Source organism: Rhinolophus ferrumequinum, chromosome 10 (genome assembly GCF_004115265.2).
Source record: "Rhinolophus ferrumequinum isolate MPI-CBG mRhiFer1 chromosome 10, mRhiFer1_v1.p, whole genome shotgun sequence".
Classification (NCBI taxonomy): domain Eukaryota; kingdom Metazoa; phylum Chordata; class Mammalia; order Chiroptera; family Rhinolophidae; genus Rhinolophus; species Rhinolophus ferrumequinum.
Genome location: NC_046293.1, coordinates 65787487 through 65807043, shown reverse-complemented (window position 1 = coordinate 65807043; position 19557 = coordinate 65787487). Strand labels below are relative to the sequence as shown.

Here is a 19557-nt window from a genome sequence, read left to right as displayed (position 1 = left end):
TAAACGCCCAAATACCCACCATCTAAACTCCATAGTTAGCATACTGTTCTATTTCTTTTACCAGAACATTTAGCATACTGTTCTATTTCTTCTCCATCTATCCATTCAATTAATTCATCTTCTTTAAAGGCATGGGGGGAAAATGAGCAATAATGTTTTAAGAAGACATAACTATGAAAAGAAATTTTCCAAGAAAACAATAAATGGCCTACTTCTCTCTAAAATTTTTACCAAAAAAGAAGAGAAATTTCTCCCTGCTTACAGTGGAAGGAGGTCCTAGGAAAGAAAAAGATGATCTATCTGCAAATGGTGATCAGTTGTTAAAATATCCAGGACTGGTTGAAATAACATAGGAACTTGGAGTCAAATCCATCAAGTGAGTGCAACAGGGAATGCTTCCTCATGACAGTAAAGTTATCACGGGCAGTGAAGGAGTTCTCCTTCCTCTTTTGATGAGAAAAGAATGGACTTTTAAACCAACTGCTGAGCAGGTCATTTAAAAGCCCCCATTTAGATCCTGGGCGGGCTATTTGAACTTAAACTAATATAGAATTTTTTTATCACTCAGTTATTCTATATTGAAAAAAAAAATATGTCACTCTATTTAAAAAAATAATTTCAGAGACATGTGAAGTGGTGGCCTGTCTGAATGGCATCTGGAAAAATTTATTAACAATTAACCATTTATTAGGTTCTACTATGTTGTAGACAAACTTGGGAGTCCTAAGAAAACTTGCATTAACAAAACTCACTTATGAAAAACAATAGCTTCTTTGGTGGGGGACAAAGTGATTAAGGTAGAATTTTAACTCACCATAATGAAGTTATTTTTACTGTAGAACTGTAAGGAAGAAAAAAATTTGTTTTGTATAGCTATAAAAGTGACCTTATGATCTCCAAAACTTGCCAAGTTTTGGACACAGTTTTATCTGATGCTGAAATTTATGCTCTTAACCACAGTGCCATATACTATCGGCGATTTTTCAATCATCAAAGTCAGTGATATTTTGGTAACATTCATTTCCCTCGCCCCACTCTCCCTGCATTTCCTGGTTGAGCCTCTCTGCTCACGTGACTTTTTGGCAATGAGCTTGCTCCATATTCTCCAGCTTTTGCCCAATCCCTTCAACCTTCATAGGTCCTCTCCTTCCTCTACAGCCCTCACTGGATTTGTTCTGCTGCTTTTAGTCCTCTTTGCTTCTTATTCTATATGATCTCGAAAGCCTCTAGGGCCAGGCAGGTAACAGGAAGCAAAGATGTGAAGACATGTGAAGCCACCCCTCCACACGTTGTCACCAGATCTGATATTTCCAGGGCATCAGAAATCTGACCTTTGTGTGAGGATCTCCTGAATTTTGAAGGTAGGCACCAAATTTCAAAATGTTTAAAACACAGTGACAGGGGGGAAAACGTCTACAGGCCAGACTCGGCCCCAGACTTCCAATCTGTGACCTGCATCCATAACCTTTCCCTTATTCGTTGATATTTTATCCATGTCAGCCGCTTCCCTTCGACCCCACCTGCTCTCTCAAGTTCCACACTCCCAGTGGTCACCTCTGCACATTTCCATCGGACTGTTCAGCTGATATCTCAAACTCAAAATTAAACTCATTTTTTTTCCCAGACAACCACTTCTCCTTCAGGCGTCTTTATGTTAATAGAACCAGTTCTCTTCCTTTCATTTAGATTCAAAATTTCAGGCATTAACATACATACATTCTTATTGAAAACCCAGGATGTATCAGACACTGTACTAAACAACAGAGGATCGACAAGGCACATTCTCTGACCTCCAGAAGCTCACAGTCTACTGGAGGAGACACACCACCGAGAGAGAATGACAACACACTGATAAATACCCCAGAAGATGTGTATTCAGAGGCTTAAGTATGGAAACAGGATTAATCCAAGCATCATGGAATTTTTAATTCAACCAATATTCATTGACTTCCTACAATATTCTAAGCCCCGGAGTTAAAGCCACACATCAAGTACTGAAGAGACAGTTTTGAAAGACATAGAAGATTTTTTGCTCTCACACAACTAATTAGGGAGATTGGCAAAGAACAAGGAGGCAAATAAACAAGATAATTTTAGTTAGGGAAAAAGGTCTCCAGACTGCTGTGAGCAAGTTTGCAGTATGTCTCCTGCTCTGAGGCCCAGCTGAGAGGGCGGACAGGTTCTGCACCAGCCAGAGGGTGGACCGTTTTCTAATTACTACGAAGACATTATACACCCTCGCAGCGGCCCTGAATCTTACAAAGTGAAACCAAGTGGTGTGGAGACTATTCAGATGAGGTGGTCAGGGAAGGTCTTGCTGCTGAGTTCCAAACGATGAGATCATCGAAAAGGAGGGTGTTTAGTGCAGAGAACACTCAATGGAACAGCTCTAAGGCAGACACAAACCTGGGGAGCACGAGGAACAGAAAATTAAGCTGGAGGTTAGAGGGGCTAGCCACAAGATGTGCCTGTGTGTGCAAATGCATCGTATTCTGAAGGGTCTCAGCTTCTTTGCAAGGTGCTTTGGGGTTGATGTGAATGTTAGGGAATGACTTAGAAAGAGAAGATTCCAGCTAGGTTGCAAAGGGTTATCATAGTTTAGTCAATGAAGAGCCAAAAGTGGGAAAGGGAGATTGTATGATCAGAGATTTGTTTTCTTTTGTTTTTAAGGAAGACAAGTCTACTAGTGGCTAGCTAGAAAGTCAGTCATGTCATTATAATAGGGAGAAAATAGAAAGAATAAAGAGGGGAGATGATATACAAAAGATATTACCAAAGTAGGAACAATAGGACGTGGTGTCTACTTGGATACTGTGGATGAGAAAAAGGAAGGTTTGAGAGGCCACCTGTGATCCCCTTCCTCAGTCACACCTTGTCCTAAGTTCCTCATGGGTTTGAAGGTCCGCAAGTTCTGACAGTGTCTTCTTTCACTTGTCTCTCAGTCTCCCAGCTTCCTTTCCATACATGAATTCCTTCCTGGTCTCCAGATAGCCTCCCTCCTTCCTCTGAACTGACCTGCTACTTCGTTTATGCACCCCACAATACCTCTCACGTTGTACCTAGCTTAGAGCTTGATTACGTGTGTACTTGTTTTATCTGTAAGTTATCTGTAAGAGAGGAACCAAGTTTTATTTATCTCTGCATGACTCAAATGACAATTCCTGCCTCATTATAGTTGAAGGAAAAATAGAATCAATGAGTAAAAAGTAGCTACACATTAAGTTATAGTAGGGTGGTTTGTAACATGCAGTCTTAGCAAAACACACACAGAGATTAGTCAATAAATAATTATCCATAAGGTGAACTTCATCTTTATGTAGACTTAGTTGTGAATTTGTTTAAGGCAGTTCTTACATTGATTGTGTACATTTTTCTTTTTCTTTTTTCCCCCTTCTTCTGCCTCCCCACCCCCCACTCCAGTTCAAGCCATTGTTTCTCAATCTAGCTGTGTAAGACACAGTTCCCTGACCCATGCTGGTATTATGAGCCTTGTGCTTCCCCCTGGCTGAGGGAGTTGGTCACCAGTCAGTGGTCGGCTGCTCACGGCAGCTCTCGCGGTCTGCCAACCACTCGCGCTGGCCACTGGCTGCTCCTGGCAGCACACAGTAGCCCACAGAAGTATACAGCAGCCCACGCTGACCTCCGGCTGCTCACGGCAGCCCAGCTCCAGGGAGAGCCATTGTTCACAATCTTAGCTGTATAGGACATTTGGTGGAAGCGAAATGGAGTGAAGAGTGGAGAGACTGTATCTTAATCTGATCTCCACCAGTTACCACAGCACATGAAGCCCAGGAAGTCCTAGCGAAGTTCCTGAACGCCAGCAGCCCTGGATGTGGCCATCAAAGACACCACGCTGCTCATACAAATGGGTGCAAAGCCAGGAAAGCAAGAGGCTCTCTGTACATCTTGCTTTATTTTATAATTAACAAAGAGCATGGGACAACAGGAGCCGAGTTCCCTGTTTTCTTAATAAGAAAGAATAAAGAAGACATTCTGTGAAGTCCTCATACAGAATGTAGAGGAGGGAGATTCCACAGCCTGGAGAATTCAACCAGCAATTGAAGTCTATCCTCGGAAGGGAGCCCAAGGAGAAAGCCAGGATTCAGGGTGAAGATAGTCATCGGCTCTTGGTGTTATGGATTCTGTAAACGACAGTGGCCTGAGTGATGTCTCTGGAGATCATTATAAGATCCTGTTACCAAGAGAATCACAACTTTTCCACTCTGGACTCCTGCCGGTTTTACTTATTTATACACTGAACGCTGCCTTGATATGTTGTGCTCCTCAGGTGACAAATGAGCCTGGTTTTCGGGAAGAGGAATAGCACACCCTCCTTTCCCAGTGCCCGGTATTGCCTTCCTAGGAAAGAACTTGGGCTGTAGCCTCTCCTGGGAAAGGTGGTGAGTGGCCCTTGGAACTCCTGTTGCTAAGAATCCCAACTCTCCGCATTTATCTCAACTGGGAATGGGAACATACTGGGCCAGGGGGAGAACTAATTATTTTGCTGAAAAGTGAGAGTCATAAGGCCCTGGGCAGACATTACCTACAAAGAAAAGAGAAATCTCTTTCCTGAGTGTTCTAGGGGAGGGCCAGAAGTGATATCGCTGCTACCAGAGGTGGAATCCCAAGAGTTTCCACCTTGGCAGCCCGTGACACACTCCCTAGGCTGTATCCCGAGACTGACAGCTGTGCCTACGCACTTTTCTCTCACACCAGGAAGCTTGTGAGGGTGACTATTCTACAAATACCTCTGAATATATTCTGTATTTGAAGTAAATAGAAACTATGTTATGTTTTAAGTAAATCATTAGAAAAACTCAGTACTTTCTTCTGAAAAATAAATTTCTCATGATCTACCTCTCAAGTGAAATGATAGCCTATGTCTGAGGGAGAGACCAAGGAATTTCTTCTGGAGCCCAGGGCTGAGCAGGCCCTCTGATCCTGTTATCTAAGTATTTGTTGTCCATGTGCGTGGAGGTAGAAGACTGCGGAAGGGTCTAACATGAAAACGCACCCCCCACCTTGCTACTCCACGTATGGCTTACTGAGCAGCGGAAGCGGCAAAACTGACATCACCTGGAGCAGGGGTGTCCAAACTGCGGCCCATGGGCCAACTGCAGCCCGCAATCCATTGTTAACTGGCCCGTAGCAAATTCCAAAAATATATTTCGTTTACTTAAATAAATGACGTGAGGCAATACGTACTTCACCTCGAGTGAGTGGCCCGGTTGTTTGAGTATTTTACTGCCTATGGCCCTTGGCGAAAACCGTTGAAAAAAGTTTGGACACCCCTGACCTGGAGGCTGGTTAGAAATGCAGGACCTCAGATTTCACCCCATTCTGGTTGAATCAGAATCTGCATTTTCTCCCCCCCTACCCCGCTGATTCTTTGAAGTTGAACTGGCAGATTACAAATTCGTCTCCACTCAAGCATCTCTCGCAGTTACTGTAAAATCCCCGCAGCAGTCTGCCCTCCTAGCAGCAAATGTAATAATGCAATGGAAAGCAAATCAGCAGCAGGGTGAATCTGCAAAGCTTGCCAAAGAGGCAGGATTTAACAGAGTTAACAGACGTGATCTCGGAGAAGTACTCAAATCACACGCAACGCACATAGGCAAGTGAGGAAATGGCAGCCTTAGACCCCTTAACAAGCGAAGAAGAACTCATCCACAAACACGGTGACATTCCTCCAAAAAGAAAATGATTTGAATATCAAAGAACTAAGACAGGCCCTTGGGGAAAATGAGGAGGCTCATGAGTATATTTGCAAAAATGATCCACTTTATGACTGAGGAATGTGCTGTGAAAGTCAAACATACAAAAAACTATGCTCCAAAGAGAGAAACCAAACAACACGTCAGCCTTCAATCGTTTGAAGGAGGAGCACATTGGTTTAATGATAACTCAAATGATATCATGTGAGGTAAGTTATACTTTCATACGTTTTAGTGCCATTTTTCAAGACAAAGTCTAATCAGACTTGTTGTCACTATTTCTCATGATGTTGGGTCCTTGTTTTAAGTGCATTCCTGCTAGTTTCCCACGGCCAGTTTCCCTCCAGCAGTAAGACTCGCTGAACTTTAATGCTTATTGTTGCATACTCCTTTTCCTTGTTCCCTTACGGGACTTCTTTCTGGTGCCTATGACCTGTGTGGGAAAACTGCTACTCCACAGCTCAGTTTCCTGGTTGGGTGTTTTAGCACATTGTGATGTCACAGAAGGGGTTATAGCTCTAGTGGCAAGTATCTGATAGTGGTTACCTTATCGACCATAAGGAAGTTCTCCAACGTCTCTCCATTTTCACAGGTGACATCACCGACCTCTCTTACAGCTCTGGGCAGGATCTCTCGCACCTCCTGGGCAATCATTCCTAGACACAAAACACTCCAACAGGTTTAGTCAGGAAAAGACCTTTCTGGAGCAAATCTTCCCAGGCCTACATCAGAATACAATACAGACAGCCACAGGGGACATCTTTGCAAAGAGATGCTTAGCCCTTCTCAGCTTTTGCTTTGATCTCCGATGCATTTGAAGCAGAGAGAATTTTGAGCCAAGAACCACTATAGGATTAAAGTGGGAGTGTCATTTTCTTTACGTTTCCTTGACTTTGGGCCAAATGTTGGAAGGAGTAAGTACCTTAAAATTCCTCTACATAGAAGCAAGCGTGGGTCTTTAGCTTGAATTTTTTCTTTTCCTGCAGGAGGACTTTGCCCCCTAAATGGTCCTTCTTTCTTTAGGATTCCAGGCTTGTAATATAAACACCACTTGCCCCTTCTCTGACCTAGACCCGCCTACCCTGCCATCTGCTCTCTCCATCCCAGGACTGCCCAGTGCTGCTCCTCAGACAGTTTGAGCTGCCATCTGCCCCTCAACCTTCATCCCATGAGCAAGAGGACTCCAGTGAAAAGAAACAATATATTCAAAATACTCCACCAGGTACCTTGGGGTGCAGGAGTTGGGGTAGGCTTGAGTAAAGATGACATTTTTTTTAACGTTTCCTGTTCTGGTGATTATGGGTTTCACAGAGGACCAGTTAGACCAATAGGACGCTGTCAAGTGCCAAACCTGAAGGGTTCCAGGTAAAAAGGGAATTCAAATTTTAATAGTTGACAATGCCAAATTGTGTACCTGTTTGGTGGGCAGTGTTTATTCCCATCGCAGATGCGAATTCAGGTTTGTAGTCGTATTCGACAATCCTCATTTGGGCTATTCTTCTCAGCTGCTCATTTGTGTCAACCTAATTTAATTAAAGAAGAACAGATTTCACTTGCATAGGTATTTCGTATTCAAATCAATGCCCAGAGTGACCCAGAGAGATTAGGAAATGTTGAAAAATGGGATTGTGTTTTCCTCTTGACCAAACTATTTTAAGAAAAATTTGTATTTTTCTCCTTAGAGAAGCCAGCGTTTCAAGATTCATGTCAGTGACTTCCAGCCACTGATTTGTAAACTGAACCAGAGGTTTTATATCTAAATTCCAGGGCAAAGCCTCCCTCATTCATGGCTCTTGCCTTCCTTCCCTCCTCTGAAAGGTGAAGCCTGCTTCTGAGAACAGAGGTAGCTCACTTTGCAGAGAAACAATTGCTGTTCAGGATTGCAAAGTATCATTTCCAAATGAACACACAAGTATAAACACCAAACAAATAAAGTCTAACTTGTATTTATAAGTTGAAAATGCAATGTTTAGTTCAAGAACATTTGAGGTATAGATGTATCCTCTATTGTTGAATTGCTCTTGGACATTTTGCTAGGAAAATGTCTTCAGGTGGCAGATTACAAATCCAGGTTGCCCACCAGCTGGACAACCCAGAGCTTCCCCTCCTGGGATGGCTCCTCCCCCAGAGCACCCAGCCAGTGATGGTGTCCTCTGAGCTCATTGCTCTTGGAGGTTGTCACTGCAAATTCCTCAAAAAATTTCACTAGGTCCCAACAAAATGATAACAACAGTGAATTTTTCCTAAAGCTAAGTATATTTGATTCAAAGGATTCCCCTTTGAGGGGTTTTCTGTTTGTTTGTTTGCTTGTTTGTTTGTTTTTAAATGCATTAATGGTATAGCAAGGTTGATTTTTTTTTTTTTAATGACCTTATTCAACAAGTAAAAAGTTGGCAGCCCTAGGTAGGTCCCCTAAATTTTCTTTTAGTGAAAGGTTGTGACTTGGTTGGCACTTCATTGGCTAAATGGATGAGTTTTACTTCTGGTACTCACTGCTATTTTAATAACTGCTATTATCCAAAGCTTGGTTCAATGCATTCATTCCTTATTTTATTTGACTATTATTTACCAGTCACCTTCCACATACCACACCCTACACTAAGTGTTGGGACTTCCAAAATGGTTGCCTTTTAAAAGTTCAAGGTCTAGACAGGAAGGCAGACTCATCACATAGGGTTATATTACCATAAGATATGCAGGGTGATTACGGAATTATGAATAGAGAGAATCATTGGTGAATATCTAAAACACATTCAGGGGAGCGTAAAGGAAGGCTTCCTTGAGATGGTGAAGCACAACCAAGATCTTGGTTGTTCTCCAACATGTTCCATTCTTTTCACTTCAGGACTTTAGCTCATAGCAACTTCCCTGCACTCCCCACCTTCTCTTCCCCCAATTTAGACCTCCTTTCACCAGAGAAGCAGTTCTTGATCTCCAAGACTAGTAAGGGTCCCTCTGCTTATGTGCTAATGGCACTTGTTCTTTTCCTTCATAGCACGAATCCAAGTCATCACCCGACAGCTAGTTGTGTCACCCTTATTATGTCTTTCTTTTTTTCTTTTTTTTAAAATTTATTGGGGTGACAATTGTTAGTAAAATTACACAGATTTCAGGTGTACAATTCTGCATTACATCATCTATAAATCCCATTGTGTGTTCACCACCCAGAGTCAGTTCTCCTTCCATCACCATATATTTGATCCCCCTTACCCTCATCTCCCACCCTCCACCCCCATTACCTTCTGGTAACCACTAAACTATTGTCAGTGTCTATGAGTTTTTGTTTCTCATTTTTTTGTCTTGTTTTGTTGTTTTTGGTTTATATACCACATGTCCGTGAAATCATATGGTTCTCTGCTTTTTCTGTCTGACTTATTTCGCTTAGCATTATACTCTCAAGATCCATCCATGTTGTCACAAATGTTCCTATATCATCTTTTCTTACCGCCAAACAGTATTCCATTGTGTACATATACCACAACTTCTTTATCCATTCATCTATCAAAGGACATTTTGGGTGTTTCCATGTCTTGGCCACCATAAACAAAGCTGCAATGAACATTGGAGTACATGTGTCTTTATGTATAAATGTTTTCAGATCTTTTGGGTAGATACCCAGGAGAGGGATTGCTGGGTAATTCCATATGGTAATTCTATTCGTAATTTTTTGAGGAACCTCCACACTGCCTTCCATAACGGCTGCACCAGTCTGCTTTCCCACCAACAGTGTATGAGGGTTCCTTTTTCTCCACAGCCTCTCCAACACTTGTTACTATTTGTCTTGTTGATGATAGCCATTCTGACTGGGGTGAGGTAATATCTCATTGTGGTTTTTATTTGCATTTCTCTGATGATAAGTGATGTTGAGCATTTTTTCATATGTCTATTTGCCATTTGTATGTCCTCTTTGGAGAAATATCTCTTCAGGTCCTCTGCCCATTTTTCAATTGGGTTGTTTGTTTTTTTGTTGTTGACTTTCATGAGTTCCTTGTATATTTTGGATATTAGCCCCTTATCGGAGGCACTGTTTGCGAAAATCTTCTCCCATTCAGTTGGTTGCCTCTTTATTTTGTCGATGGTTTCTTTTGCTGTGCAGAAGCTTTTAAGTTTCATATAGTCCCATTCATTTATTTTAGCTTTTACTTCCATTGCCTTTGGAGTCAAATTCATAAAATGCTCTTTGAACCTAAGATCCTTAAGTTTAGTACCTATGTTTTTTTCTATGCAGTTTATTGTGTCAGGTCTTATGCTTAGGTCTTTGATCCATTTTGAATTAATTTTGGTACATGGTGACAGATAGCAGTCCAGTTTCATTCTTTTGTACGTGGCTATCCAATTCTCCCACCACCATTTATTGAAGAGGCTGTCTTTCCTCCATTGTATGTTTTTAGCTTTTTTGTCAAAAATTATCTGTCCATATTTATGTGGTTTTATTTCTGGGTTCTCAATTCTATTCCATTGGTCTATGTGTCTGTTTTTCTGCCAATACCATGCTGTTTTGATTATGTAGCCCTGTAGTACAAGCTAAAGTCAGGGAGTGTGATACCTCCAGTATTATTCTTTTTTCTTAAGATTGCTTTGGCTATTCGGGGTCTTTTGTGGTTCCAAACAAATCTGATGATTTTTTGTCCTATTTCTTTAAAAAATGCCATTGGGATTTTGATGGGGATTACATTAAATCTGTGTATTGCTTTGGGTAATATGGCGATTTTAACTATGTTGATTCTCCAATCCATGAGCACGGAATGTCTTTCCATTTCTTTGTGTCTTCTTCAATTTCTCTCAAAAATGTCTTATAGTTTTCAGCATATAGGTCCTTCACATCCTTGGTTAAGTTTATTCCTAGGTATTTTATTCTTTTTGCTGCAATTGCAAAAGGAATTGCTTTTTGTATTTCTTTTTCTGAGATTTCATTGTTAGTATATAGGAATGCAATGGACTTTTGTACGTTGATTTTGTAGCCAGCAACTTTACTGTATTTGTTGATTGTTTCTAATAGCTTTTTGGTGGAGTCTTTAGGGTTTTCTATATATATAGCATCATGTCATCTGCAAAGAGTGATAATTTAACTTCTTCATTCCCAATTTGGATGCCTTTTATTTCTTTCTCTTGCTTGATTGCTCTGGGAAGGACTTCCAACACTATGATGAAAAGCAGAGGTGATAGGGGACAGCCCTCTCGTGTTCCTGAACGTAGAGCAAAGGGCTTCAGTTTTTCACCATTGATTATGAGATTAGCTGAGGGCTTGTCATATATGGCCTTTATTATGTTAAGGTATTTTCCTTCTATACCTATTTTATTAAGTGTTTTAATCATAAATCGATGTTGTATCTTGTCAAATGCTTTTTCTGCATCAGTTGATATAATCATATGATTTTTGTCCTTTATTTTGTTTATGTGATGTATCACATTGATGGATTTGTGGATGTTGAACCATCCTTGTGCCCCGGGGATGAACCCCACTTGGTCGTGATGCATAATCTTTTGAATGCATTGTTGTATTCAATATGCTAGTATTTTGTTTAGGATTTTTGCATCTGTATTCATCAGAGATATTGGTCTGTAGTTTTCTTTTTTTGTGTTGTCCTTACCGGGTTTTGGTATCAGGGTAATGTTGGCCTCATAAAATGAGTTAGGGAGTACTGTCTCTTTTTCAATTTTTTGGAAGAGTTTGAGCAGGATTGGTATTAGATCCTCTTTGAAGGTTTGGTAGAATTCACTAGTGAAGCCGTCTGGTCCCGGACATTTGCTTTTGGGAAGGTTTTGGATGACTGATTCAATTTCGTTACTGGTGATCGGTCTGTTTAGATTTTCCAGTTCTTCATGGTTCAGCCTTGGAAGGCTATATGTTTCTAAGAACTTGTCCATTTCTTCTAGGTTATTGAATTTGGTGGCATATAGTCTTTCATTGTATTCTTGGATGATCCTTTGTATTTCTGTGGCGTCCGTGATAACTTCCCCTCTTTCATTTCTGATTTTGTTAATTAGTGTCTTCTCTCTTTTTATCTTAGTGAGTCTAGCCAAGGGTTTGTTAATTTTGTTAATCTTCAAAGAACCAGCTCTTTGTCACATTAATTTTTTTCTATTGTCTTTTTGTTCTCTATTTCATTTAGTTCTGCTCTGATTTTTGTTATTTCCTTTCTTCTGCTGACCTTGGGTTTCACTTTTTCTTCTTTTTCTAGTTCTTTAAGGTGTAACATGAGGTTATTTATTTGGGATTTTTTTTTGTTTCTTGAAATAGGCCTGTAATGATATAAATTCCCCTCTTAAAACTGCTTTCATTGCATCCCAAAAATTTTGGTAGGATGTATTTTCATTCTCATTTGTTTCTATGTATCTTTTGATCTGTCCTCTAATTTCTTCTCTGACCCAGTCGTTCTTTAAAAGTATGTTGTTTAATCTCCATGTATTTGTGTTTTTTCCTGCTTTCTTTTTGCAGTTGATAACCAATTTCAAAGCCTTGTGATCAGAGAATATGCTTGGTATGATTTCAATCTTCTTAAATTTGCTGAGGCTGATTTTATGTCCCAATATATGGTCTATCCTTGAGAATGTTCCATGTACACTAGAAAAGAATGTATAGTCTGATGTTTTAGGATGAAGTGCTCTATATATGTCAATTATGTCCATTTCATCTAATGTGACATTTAGGGCTGCTATTTCGTTATTTATATTCTGTTTGGATGATCTATCCATAGCTGTCAATGATGTATTTAAGTCCCCTACTATAATTGTGTTTTGGTCAATTTCTCCCTTTAGTTCTGTTAGTAGTTGCTTGGTATATTTCAGTGCTCCCTGATTGGCAGCATAAATATTGATGACTGTTATGTCTTCTTGTTGTATAGTCCCCTTTACCATCATGAAATGTCCATCTTTGTCCCTTGTTTTCTTTTTCACCCTGAAGTCTGTTTTATCTGATATCATTATGGCTACACCTGATTTTCTCTGGGTACCATTTGCTTGGAGTGTCAATTTCCACCCTTTCACTTTGAGTCTATACTTGTCCTTGTAGCTGAGATGTATCTCTTGGAGACAGCATATGGTTGGGTTTAGTTTTTTGATTCAATCTGCTACTCTCTGCCTTTTTATTGGTGAGTTCAGTCCATTTACATTTAGGGTGATTATTGATACGTGAGGATTTCCTGTCATTCTATCTTTAGTTTTCTGGTAAGGCTGTGTCTCCATTGTTTCTTTGCCTTTTTGTTGTTGTCTATTATTTCTGTGTGGTGGTATTCTATGATGTTTCCCTCTGTTTCTTCTTTTATTACAGTATATATTTCAGTTCTGGATTTTTTTTGAGTGGTTACCCTTAAGTTTATGAAAGAAAGTTTGATATTTAGAGTATTCCATTTTCTTCAGCACGCTTACTTTCTCCATTCCCATATTCCGGTTCAGGCCTTTACTCTCCCCCTTTTTATGTTTTGGTTGCCACAAATTGTCCCCGTTGATGGTGGTCGAATAGACTCTTTTAGTATTTCTTGTGGTGCAGGTCATGTGTTAGAAAATTCTCTCAGCTTCTGTATGTCTGAAAAGGTCTTTATTCCTCCTTCATATCTAAAGGATATCTTTGCTGGCTTTATTATTCTTGGCTCATAATTTCTCTCTTTCAATAGTTTGAATATTTGGTTCCACTCCCTCCTGGCTTGCAGAGTTTCTGGTGAAAAATTTGATGATAATCTAATGGGCTTTCCTTTGTAGGTTACCATCTTCTTTTCTCTTGGCTGTCTTGAGGATTCTTTCTTTGTCGTTGATTTTTGACAGCTTTAGTACAATGTGCCTTGGAGAAGGCCTGTTGGGATTGAGGTAATTAAGTGTTCTATTTGCTTCTTGGATTCAAGGATCCAGTTCTGTCCACAAGTTTGGCAAGTTCTCATCAACAATTTATTTGAATATATTCTCTGTTCCCTTCTCTCTTTCTTCTCCTTCTGGTATGCCCATTATTTTTATATTGCTCTTTCTGATGGAGTCAGAAAGTTCTTGTAGAGTTCTTTCATTTCTTTTAAGTCTCAAGTCTCTTTTTTCTTCCATCTGTGTAATTTCCAGGTTTCTATCTTCGATGTCACTGATTCTTTCCTCCATCTGGTCAACTCTACTACCTAAGTTGGTTATTTCATTCTTAATTTCTTCTATTGAGTTCTTAATCTCCAGAAATTCTATTTGGTTCTTTTTTAAAATTTCAATCTCTTTCGTAAAATGCTCATGTTGTTCTTTGACTGTATTTCTGAGTTCATTAAACTGCCTTTTTCTGTTTTCTTGCATCTCATTGAGTTTTTTCAGAACTGCAATCTTGAATTCTCTGTCATTTAAGTCACATATTTCCATATCTTTAAGTTCCTTTTCTGGAGACTTTTCACTTTCTTTCTGAGCTGTCTTGTTGCCTTGGTTATTCATGGCAATTACTGATTTATTATTTCTCTTCCTAGATATCTACAGGAGTGGCTTCTGCAACATGTAGATAGGAAGAAGTCTTTCTTTTGTTTTCCAGTACTTGTTGGTAGAATGTTTTATTTTCTCTCCGACTGCAGCCTTTTTTTTCTCTCTCACATGGTAGTGCTATGTTTTTTTGCACTATTCCAGCTTCTCACACAATGGGGGGATTCCCTGGGAGACGGGCTTCTCCTCTGTTAATAGTTAGCCTGGGTCACAGGGCGCAGTGTCCTTGTGGGTATGCGGAGAGCTTTTGAAGTTCCAAAGCTCTTCCTGCACCAGATTCAGAGCCCGTATGTTTCAGCAGTTCTGTTTACTCCTGTAGATAGGAGTAAACTCCGCCCAGATAGGTGGGGCCAGGGGCGGGGTGAGTTGTGAGAGGTGGCCCAGAGCAATGGCGGGGACCACCACCACAGCCAGTCCTGCTTCCACAGCTCCCTCCCCTCTGCCGGAACTAGTTGGGCTGCGAATTTGTGTCTGTGGTCCACAGTTCTCAGAACAGCAAATATTCTGTGCTTTTGATCTGACACTGCTACTGTTCCGCTTCTAGCAGCAGGCAGGTGGGGGTGGGGTGAGCTCTGGGAAGGTAGGGAGGGGGCGGCTAGTCTCAGTGCCTAAGGCTTCCGTTCTCTGTGGCAGTGAGGGCTTAAACCGCCGGTTTCAGCCTTCTTCCCTCAGTCTTTGCTCTGCCATGAGCGTTGGGTTCAGCCGTGTTATATGCTGCCCCCTCAGCCCTGTGGGTCATAAGCGGAGCCCTAGCAGTCCGAGTTCTTCCCTCTCCCGCAGCTGCGGTAGTTCCTGGATGCTGCGAGCTCGGAGCACTGAACTAGGTCTGCGTCCTGCGCCCACGTGGCTCTGTCTCCGCACTTCTCTCTACCCTCTTCCCCCGCTTGCTCGATTCGCCCACCTTTAGGTGAATTCATTAGTGGGCCTCTTCGTCTTGCCTGTCTGCTGTGCAGGGAGTCCTTTGTGGAGTTATTGTTGTTCGATTAGTTGTAAATTCCAGGGGAGCTTTACAGAGGTTCACCTCACGCCGCCATTTTGATCCGGAACTTATTATCTGTCTTTCCTGTAGGCTACACCCAATGTGGGTGACGACATGTTTGAGGCCATGGTTTTCTGTTCATCACCATATTACCAGTTTCTAGTATCATTCCTTGAATGTAGAAGGTGCTCAACTAATATTTGTTAAATTAATGACTTTAAGATAGCAGTTAGGAAGGGAAAGATGTAAGGTAGGAAGGTGGGTGGAAAGGGCGAGACATCAACAGGGATGGCTGAGCAGAGAGAGCACCATGAGCCAAGTCCCAAGGCAGCAAATCCCCTGAAGGATGTCTGCATCACAGAGGCAGGGTTTGACATTACTAGGTTATAAAGATTAAGGCCAGAGTAGGGAAGGCCTCACAGGCCGTGCTGGGAAAGAACAGTCCAATCTCATATTACCCTATGCCTACATCTATCACTGTGAGCTCCATCATCCATGCAACGAATGTGTACCAAGTAGTTACTATGTGCCAGATGCTACCCCACGCCCTGGAGATTGAATGAGTTTTCTTATCTGGAGCTTCGTTTTAATAAAAGTTCTATTCCTTAGGGTAAAGCCTATGTCTTGCTCATCTCAAGGACTGGTCAGGGTCTAGCAAAGTGTCTGATATAATAGGCACTCAGAACTTCGATGAAGAAAAGCAGGAACGAAAGAATGGAGGTAGGGAAATGGCAGAACAATCCCTGACACTACCAGAATGGAAGACGGGATCAATCGGGAGCCAGCCTGGACTGGCCTAGCACTAGCCGGCCCTACCTGGTTCCCCACTCCCTGCACTCTTGGGAGTCCCGTGCTTACTTTGCCTACTTCTCATTACCCTTGTGGTTCCCACATGAGCCCCCATGGGAGACCAAAGTGGAGGCAGTGTCAGTTTCTTTGCGGAAGATGGAAAGCCGAGAAGGATGTGCACTCAAGCTGTCTAGGCTACATAGAGGGAAATGACCCCTGGTGTCTAGCTTGGAGCCTTGAATGAGTTTTCCCCAAAGACATACTGTTAGACATAGCAATTAGGTTCTATAGTACTATTGCCATTGTATTTCAGACAGATTTTTGGCCAAAGAAAATACTGAGGGTTAGCTTGGGGATCTAAAGACCTTCTATAACAACGTTTCTTTAGGAAAATGCTCTTCTGGTTTCTGGCTTGTAGACTTCCCAAAGCTAAATTTAAATTGCTCGTATTGCATTTTCCCTATGTATACACTTGGCTTAGGGAAAAGCCCTTGAGGCAAGGGCTGTGCCTTCTTGGAATCCTCCGTCAAGAACCACACACAGACCAGCACTTAACGCCATGCCTTGCTCATCATCTGTGTTGAGCAAGAAGCTAGAAACTGAATTATGGTGTCTGGTTTGATCTTGCCCACAGCAGTTTTGGAAAGTTCTGACCATGAGTGCTAACAGCTATTACCGTCACGCTGCCTCCTGCCCGAGGTTTCTATCATTAACTCAAGAATTGCATCACAGAGAAGACATTCCAGTCCGTGGGAGTTTAGTGTGTTCAGGGAAAGGGATCTTGTTAGACGTCATCTGGCTCTGGCCCACAGCCAGGACTATCAGTCTCCCATCAGGAGCAGCTTGAGTGACATTGGCTTACCCCACACTGAGGAACTTCTGCATGTGGCTGTGGCCCGAAGGGGAGACTTTGCATGTTTGAATTTCTTGAGCTCTTCATACTTTTGTCTTTAACTAGCTCACTGCTGGTGCAGTTGGGAGAAACAAATTTTTGAGCATTTCACTTTGATTTTTTTTTCTGGCTTTTATTTTTTGAGTCTTTTGCTGCCTTATTTTCAGCCTTTTCTGCAGAATTTGACTGACGCCTTCAACTTTCAACTTCCTCATTTATTTTTTTGCATTGACATTGATGTTCTTCACACCCCTTTGGTTTTCAGCATAGCCTTTTCACCCTAATTTTGTTCGGTTTCCATTGTAAGAGCTGCATTTCCTTCTGCAGTCTGGAGACACATCGATAAGCACAATGCCATTGTCTGGGTAAGTTAAGCTGCTCCTCTTCGGCAACTTCATTTTCCCAGTGCTTCAGTTTCACAGGTTTCAATTGTATCTGCTTTATCTTCTCTGTGTCTTGGCTATCTGTCCAGATGAGCACCAGATATCTCCTCCCCCAGGGCCCGCTATGCAGGATGCGCATGTGCTTCATGTCTGCAAAGCAACTGAAGCCAGGGCAAGGCAGCAACCTATATTCATTTTCCCCGGTCCTGGGATTGGGCAAAATGTTTGGCCGTTATATTTGCAATGGCTCGCCCAGGAGCCAGCTCTGGTTACCGTGCAACTTTAAAGAATGAAGGATGCGTGCTTCCAGTCCTAGGCATGCGATCAGATCAACCAAGGGTGGCCTCCCAGCACATTTGGAAGAATGACTCTCATGTTTACAAGTTGGAAAAACTGAGTCAGGGAGAGGTGACGATGAAGTTCACACATCTGTCATCAATATTAGCGTCTTCTCTCTGTCTGTCCTATATGGCCAACAGGACAGACAAGATTTCTAGAAACATGTATTTCCTAAATGTGGACAGACCTATTAAGAATAAGTATATGAATATGAAATAATGTAATACATGAATTACATATAATTTGCATTTTTACAACTAAATAATAATAATAATAAATCTATTTGCTTAGCCTTATATAGCTAAAAATTGCTTCATATAAATAGAAAAAGCCCTCCACCTGGGTAAAATGAATCTGAGCCTTCCCTGCTCACAGAAGAATAAACAGAGGCATAGGATATCTCAGGGCCAAAGTTCCTGGGCCAGTGGTTGCCAGAAACAGGATGAAAACTCGAGCTTCCCACCGCTGACTGGCCTCTTTACAACATCATGCTGCCGTGAGCAGGATGGGGATACAGGAACCTCACATTTAGAGCCTGGATTGGGATAGCATTTCACTTTATGGAGAAGGCTTCCTGGAAGAGATCTGAGAAGCTCTAGGGAAGTTTGTCATTTTAAGACAATATATTCTTTTCACACCAAGGAGAGCACCATTTGAAGACGTTTGGTAAATGAAGTTCTGGAGAAAGCCTGGTAGCAGGAGGGGTTGTGGAGGACTTTCTCCCCTTGTCATCTTCCATTCACATTTAGATAAGACCTGGTGGGGAATTGTATAGCCAATTGCAAGAATAAGTTTGAGTTGGCGTTCTCTGAAACACAGACAGTTTATCTCTCTCTCTCTCTCTCTGAAAGGCAAAAGCACAATATCTAGGACTGGGAGCTGAAAATGTATGTGAGAACTTTCTAGCCCTAAGAGTTCCCATCTGGCCAGCAGGTCACAGCTCTTCTAACATGAACCGCAGCTTCTCAATCAGCACAAAAGTCTACAATTACAACCATTCTTTGGAATCCTCTCTGCAAAGGAGAACATTCCTTGGCTGGTTTAGAAAAACCAGTGCAGATTTGCACTGGGAAAGGAATGTAGTCTGGAAGAATGGCCAATGATTTACAGATTAAGTCTCCTATTAACTAAAAAAGCATGAGAAAAGGAGGCTTCACAGCGCACTGAGTTCAGAAGAAGCAGTGTGAGTGAGAAGGTGGGGAAGTGGTAGAAGCAGTGAATGGAAAACTGGTAAATGGTGGAAGAGCTGGAACCAGGAAGGATCTGGCATCGGAATCCTAATAATCCTTTCGGTCTTCACAGCAGTTGTGACTTTCCCAGACGATTCAGTACTTATTATCTCAACGGGTTAAAAAGTATTCAAGGCTCGGTGAGGCAGGGAGGGAGGTACCATTTCCGTCTTACAGTTGAATTTTGGCAAGGTTAAGTGTTTTGTCCAGGGTGAGCCCAAAGTGTCCTGATTTCTAGGCCTGATGTCTGATTTCCACAAGGTGGCTGCCTTTCCACTGAGGGAGACAGCCTTGACCTGGCACCATAGCTGATGGGATTTACCTAGGAAGGCTAAGGAAGAGGAGCTTCTCTAGCTGCTGCTCAGAAAAAGATGATGTGTGGGGCAGACACTGGCTGGCAGGGCTGGTGCCGGGGACCCTGGGAGGAAGTGGCTGGAAAGGTTGAGGAGAAATATGAGCAGGAAATGGACTGAGACAGCGCTTGGAAGATGCACAGGGAGATGAAAATTTGGAGATGGAAAGGAAAAGGCCACCTCCAGCAGTTGACAATGCATGGAAGGAAGGGCAATGGCCTGTGGAAAATAACTCAGAGACTTCCTGCTTGTAAAGCCAGGGCTGGGCTGTCATCGCCCACTGTTCCTGCCAGGTAAGTCCATTCTCTTGGGTAGGAACTGCATTCTAGTTTCGGCAGCGATGCCTAACGGCTCCAACACTCCTAATTGTTAAGCAGTCTCACACCACAGGCAACATGTAGAGATGCCCCGCGCGAGGCGTGTCAGAGGCCAGCAGGGCCCAGCAC

General features: G+C 42.0%; 1 protein-coding gene across 1 annotated transcript in view; it reads right to left on the bottom strand.

Annotated features, from left to right (window-relative positions):
• The window catches only part of MYRFL (myelin regulatory factor like), a 106257-nt gene that overhangs the window by 25299 nt on the left and 61401 nt on the right, over positions 1-19557 (bottom strand). Inside the window, exons 12-13 of the mRNA XM_033116129.1 lie at positions 7129-7237; positions 6261-6370 (exon numbers count right to left, since the gene is read on the bottom strand). Coding sequence (XP_032972020.1) covers positions 6261-6370; positions 7129-7237 — 219 coding nt within the window. The remainder of the gene's footprint in view (positions 1-6260; positions 6371-7128; positions 7238-19557) is intronic.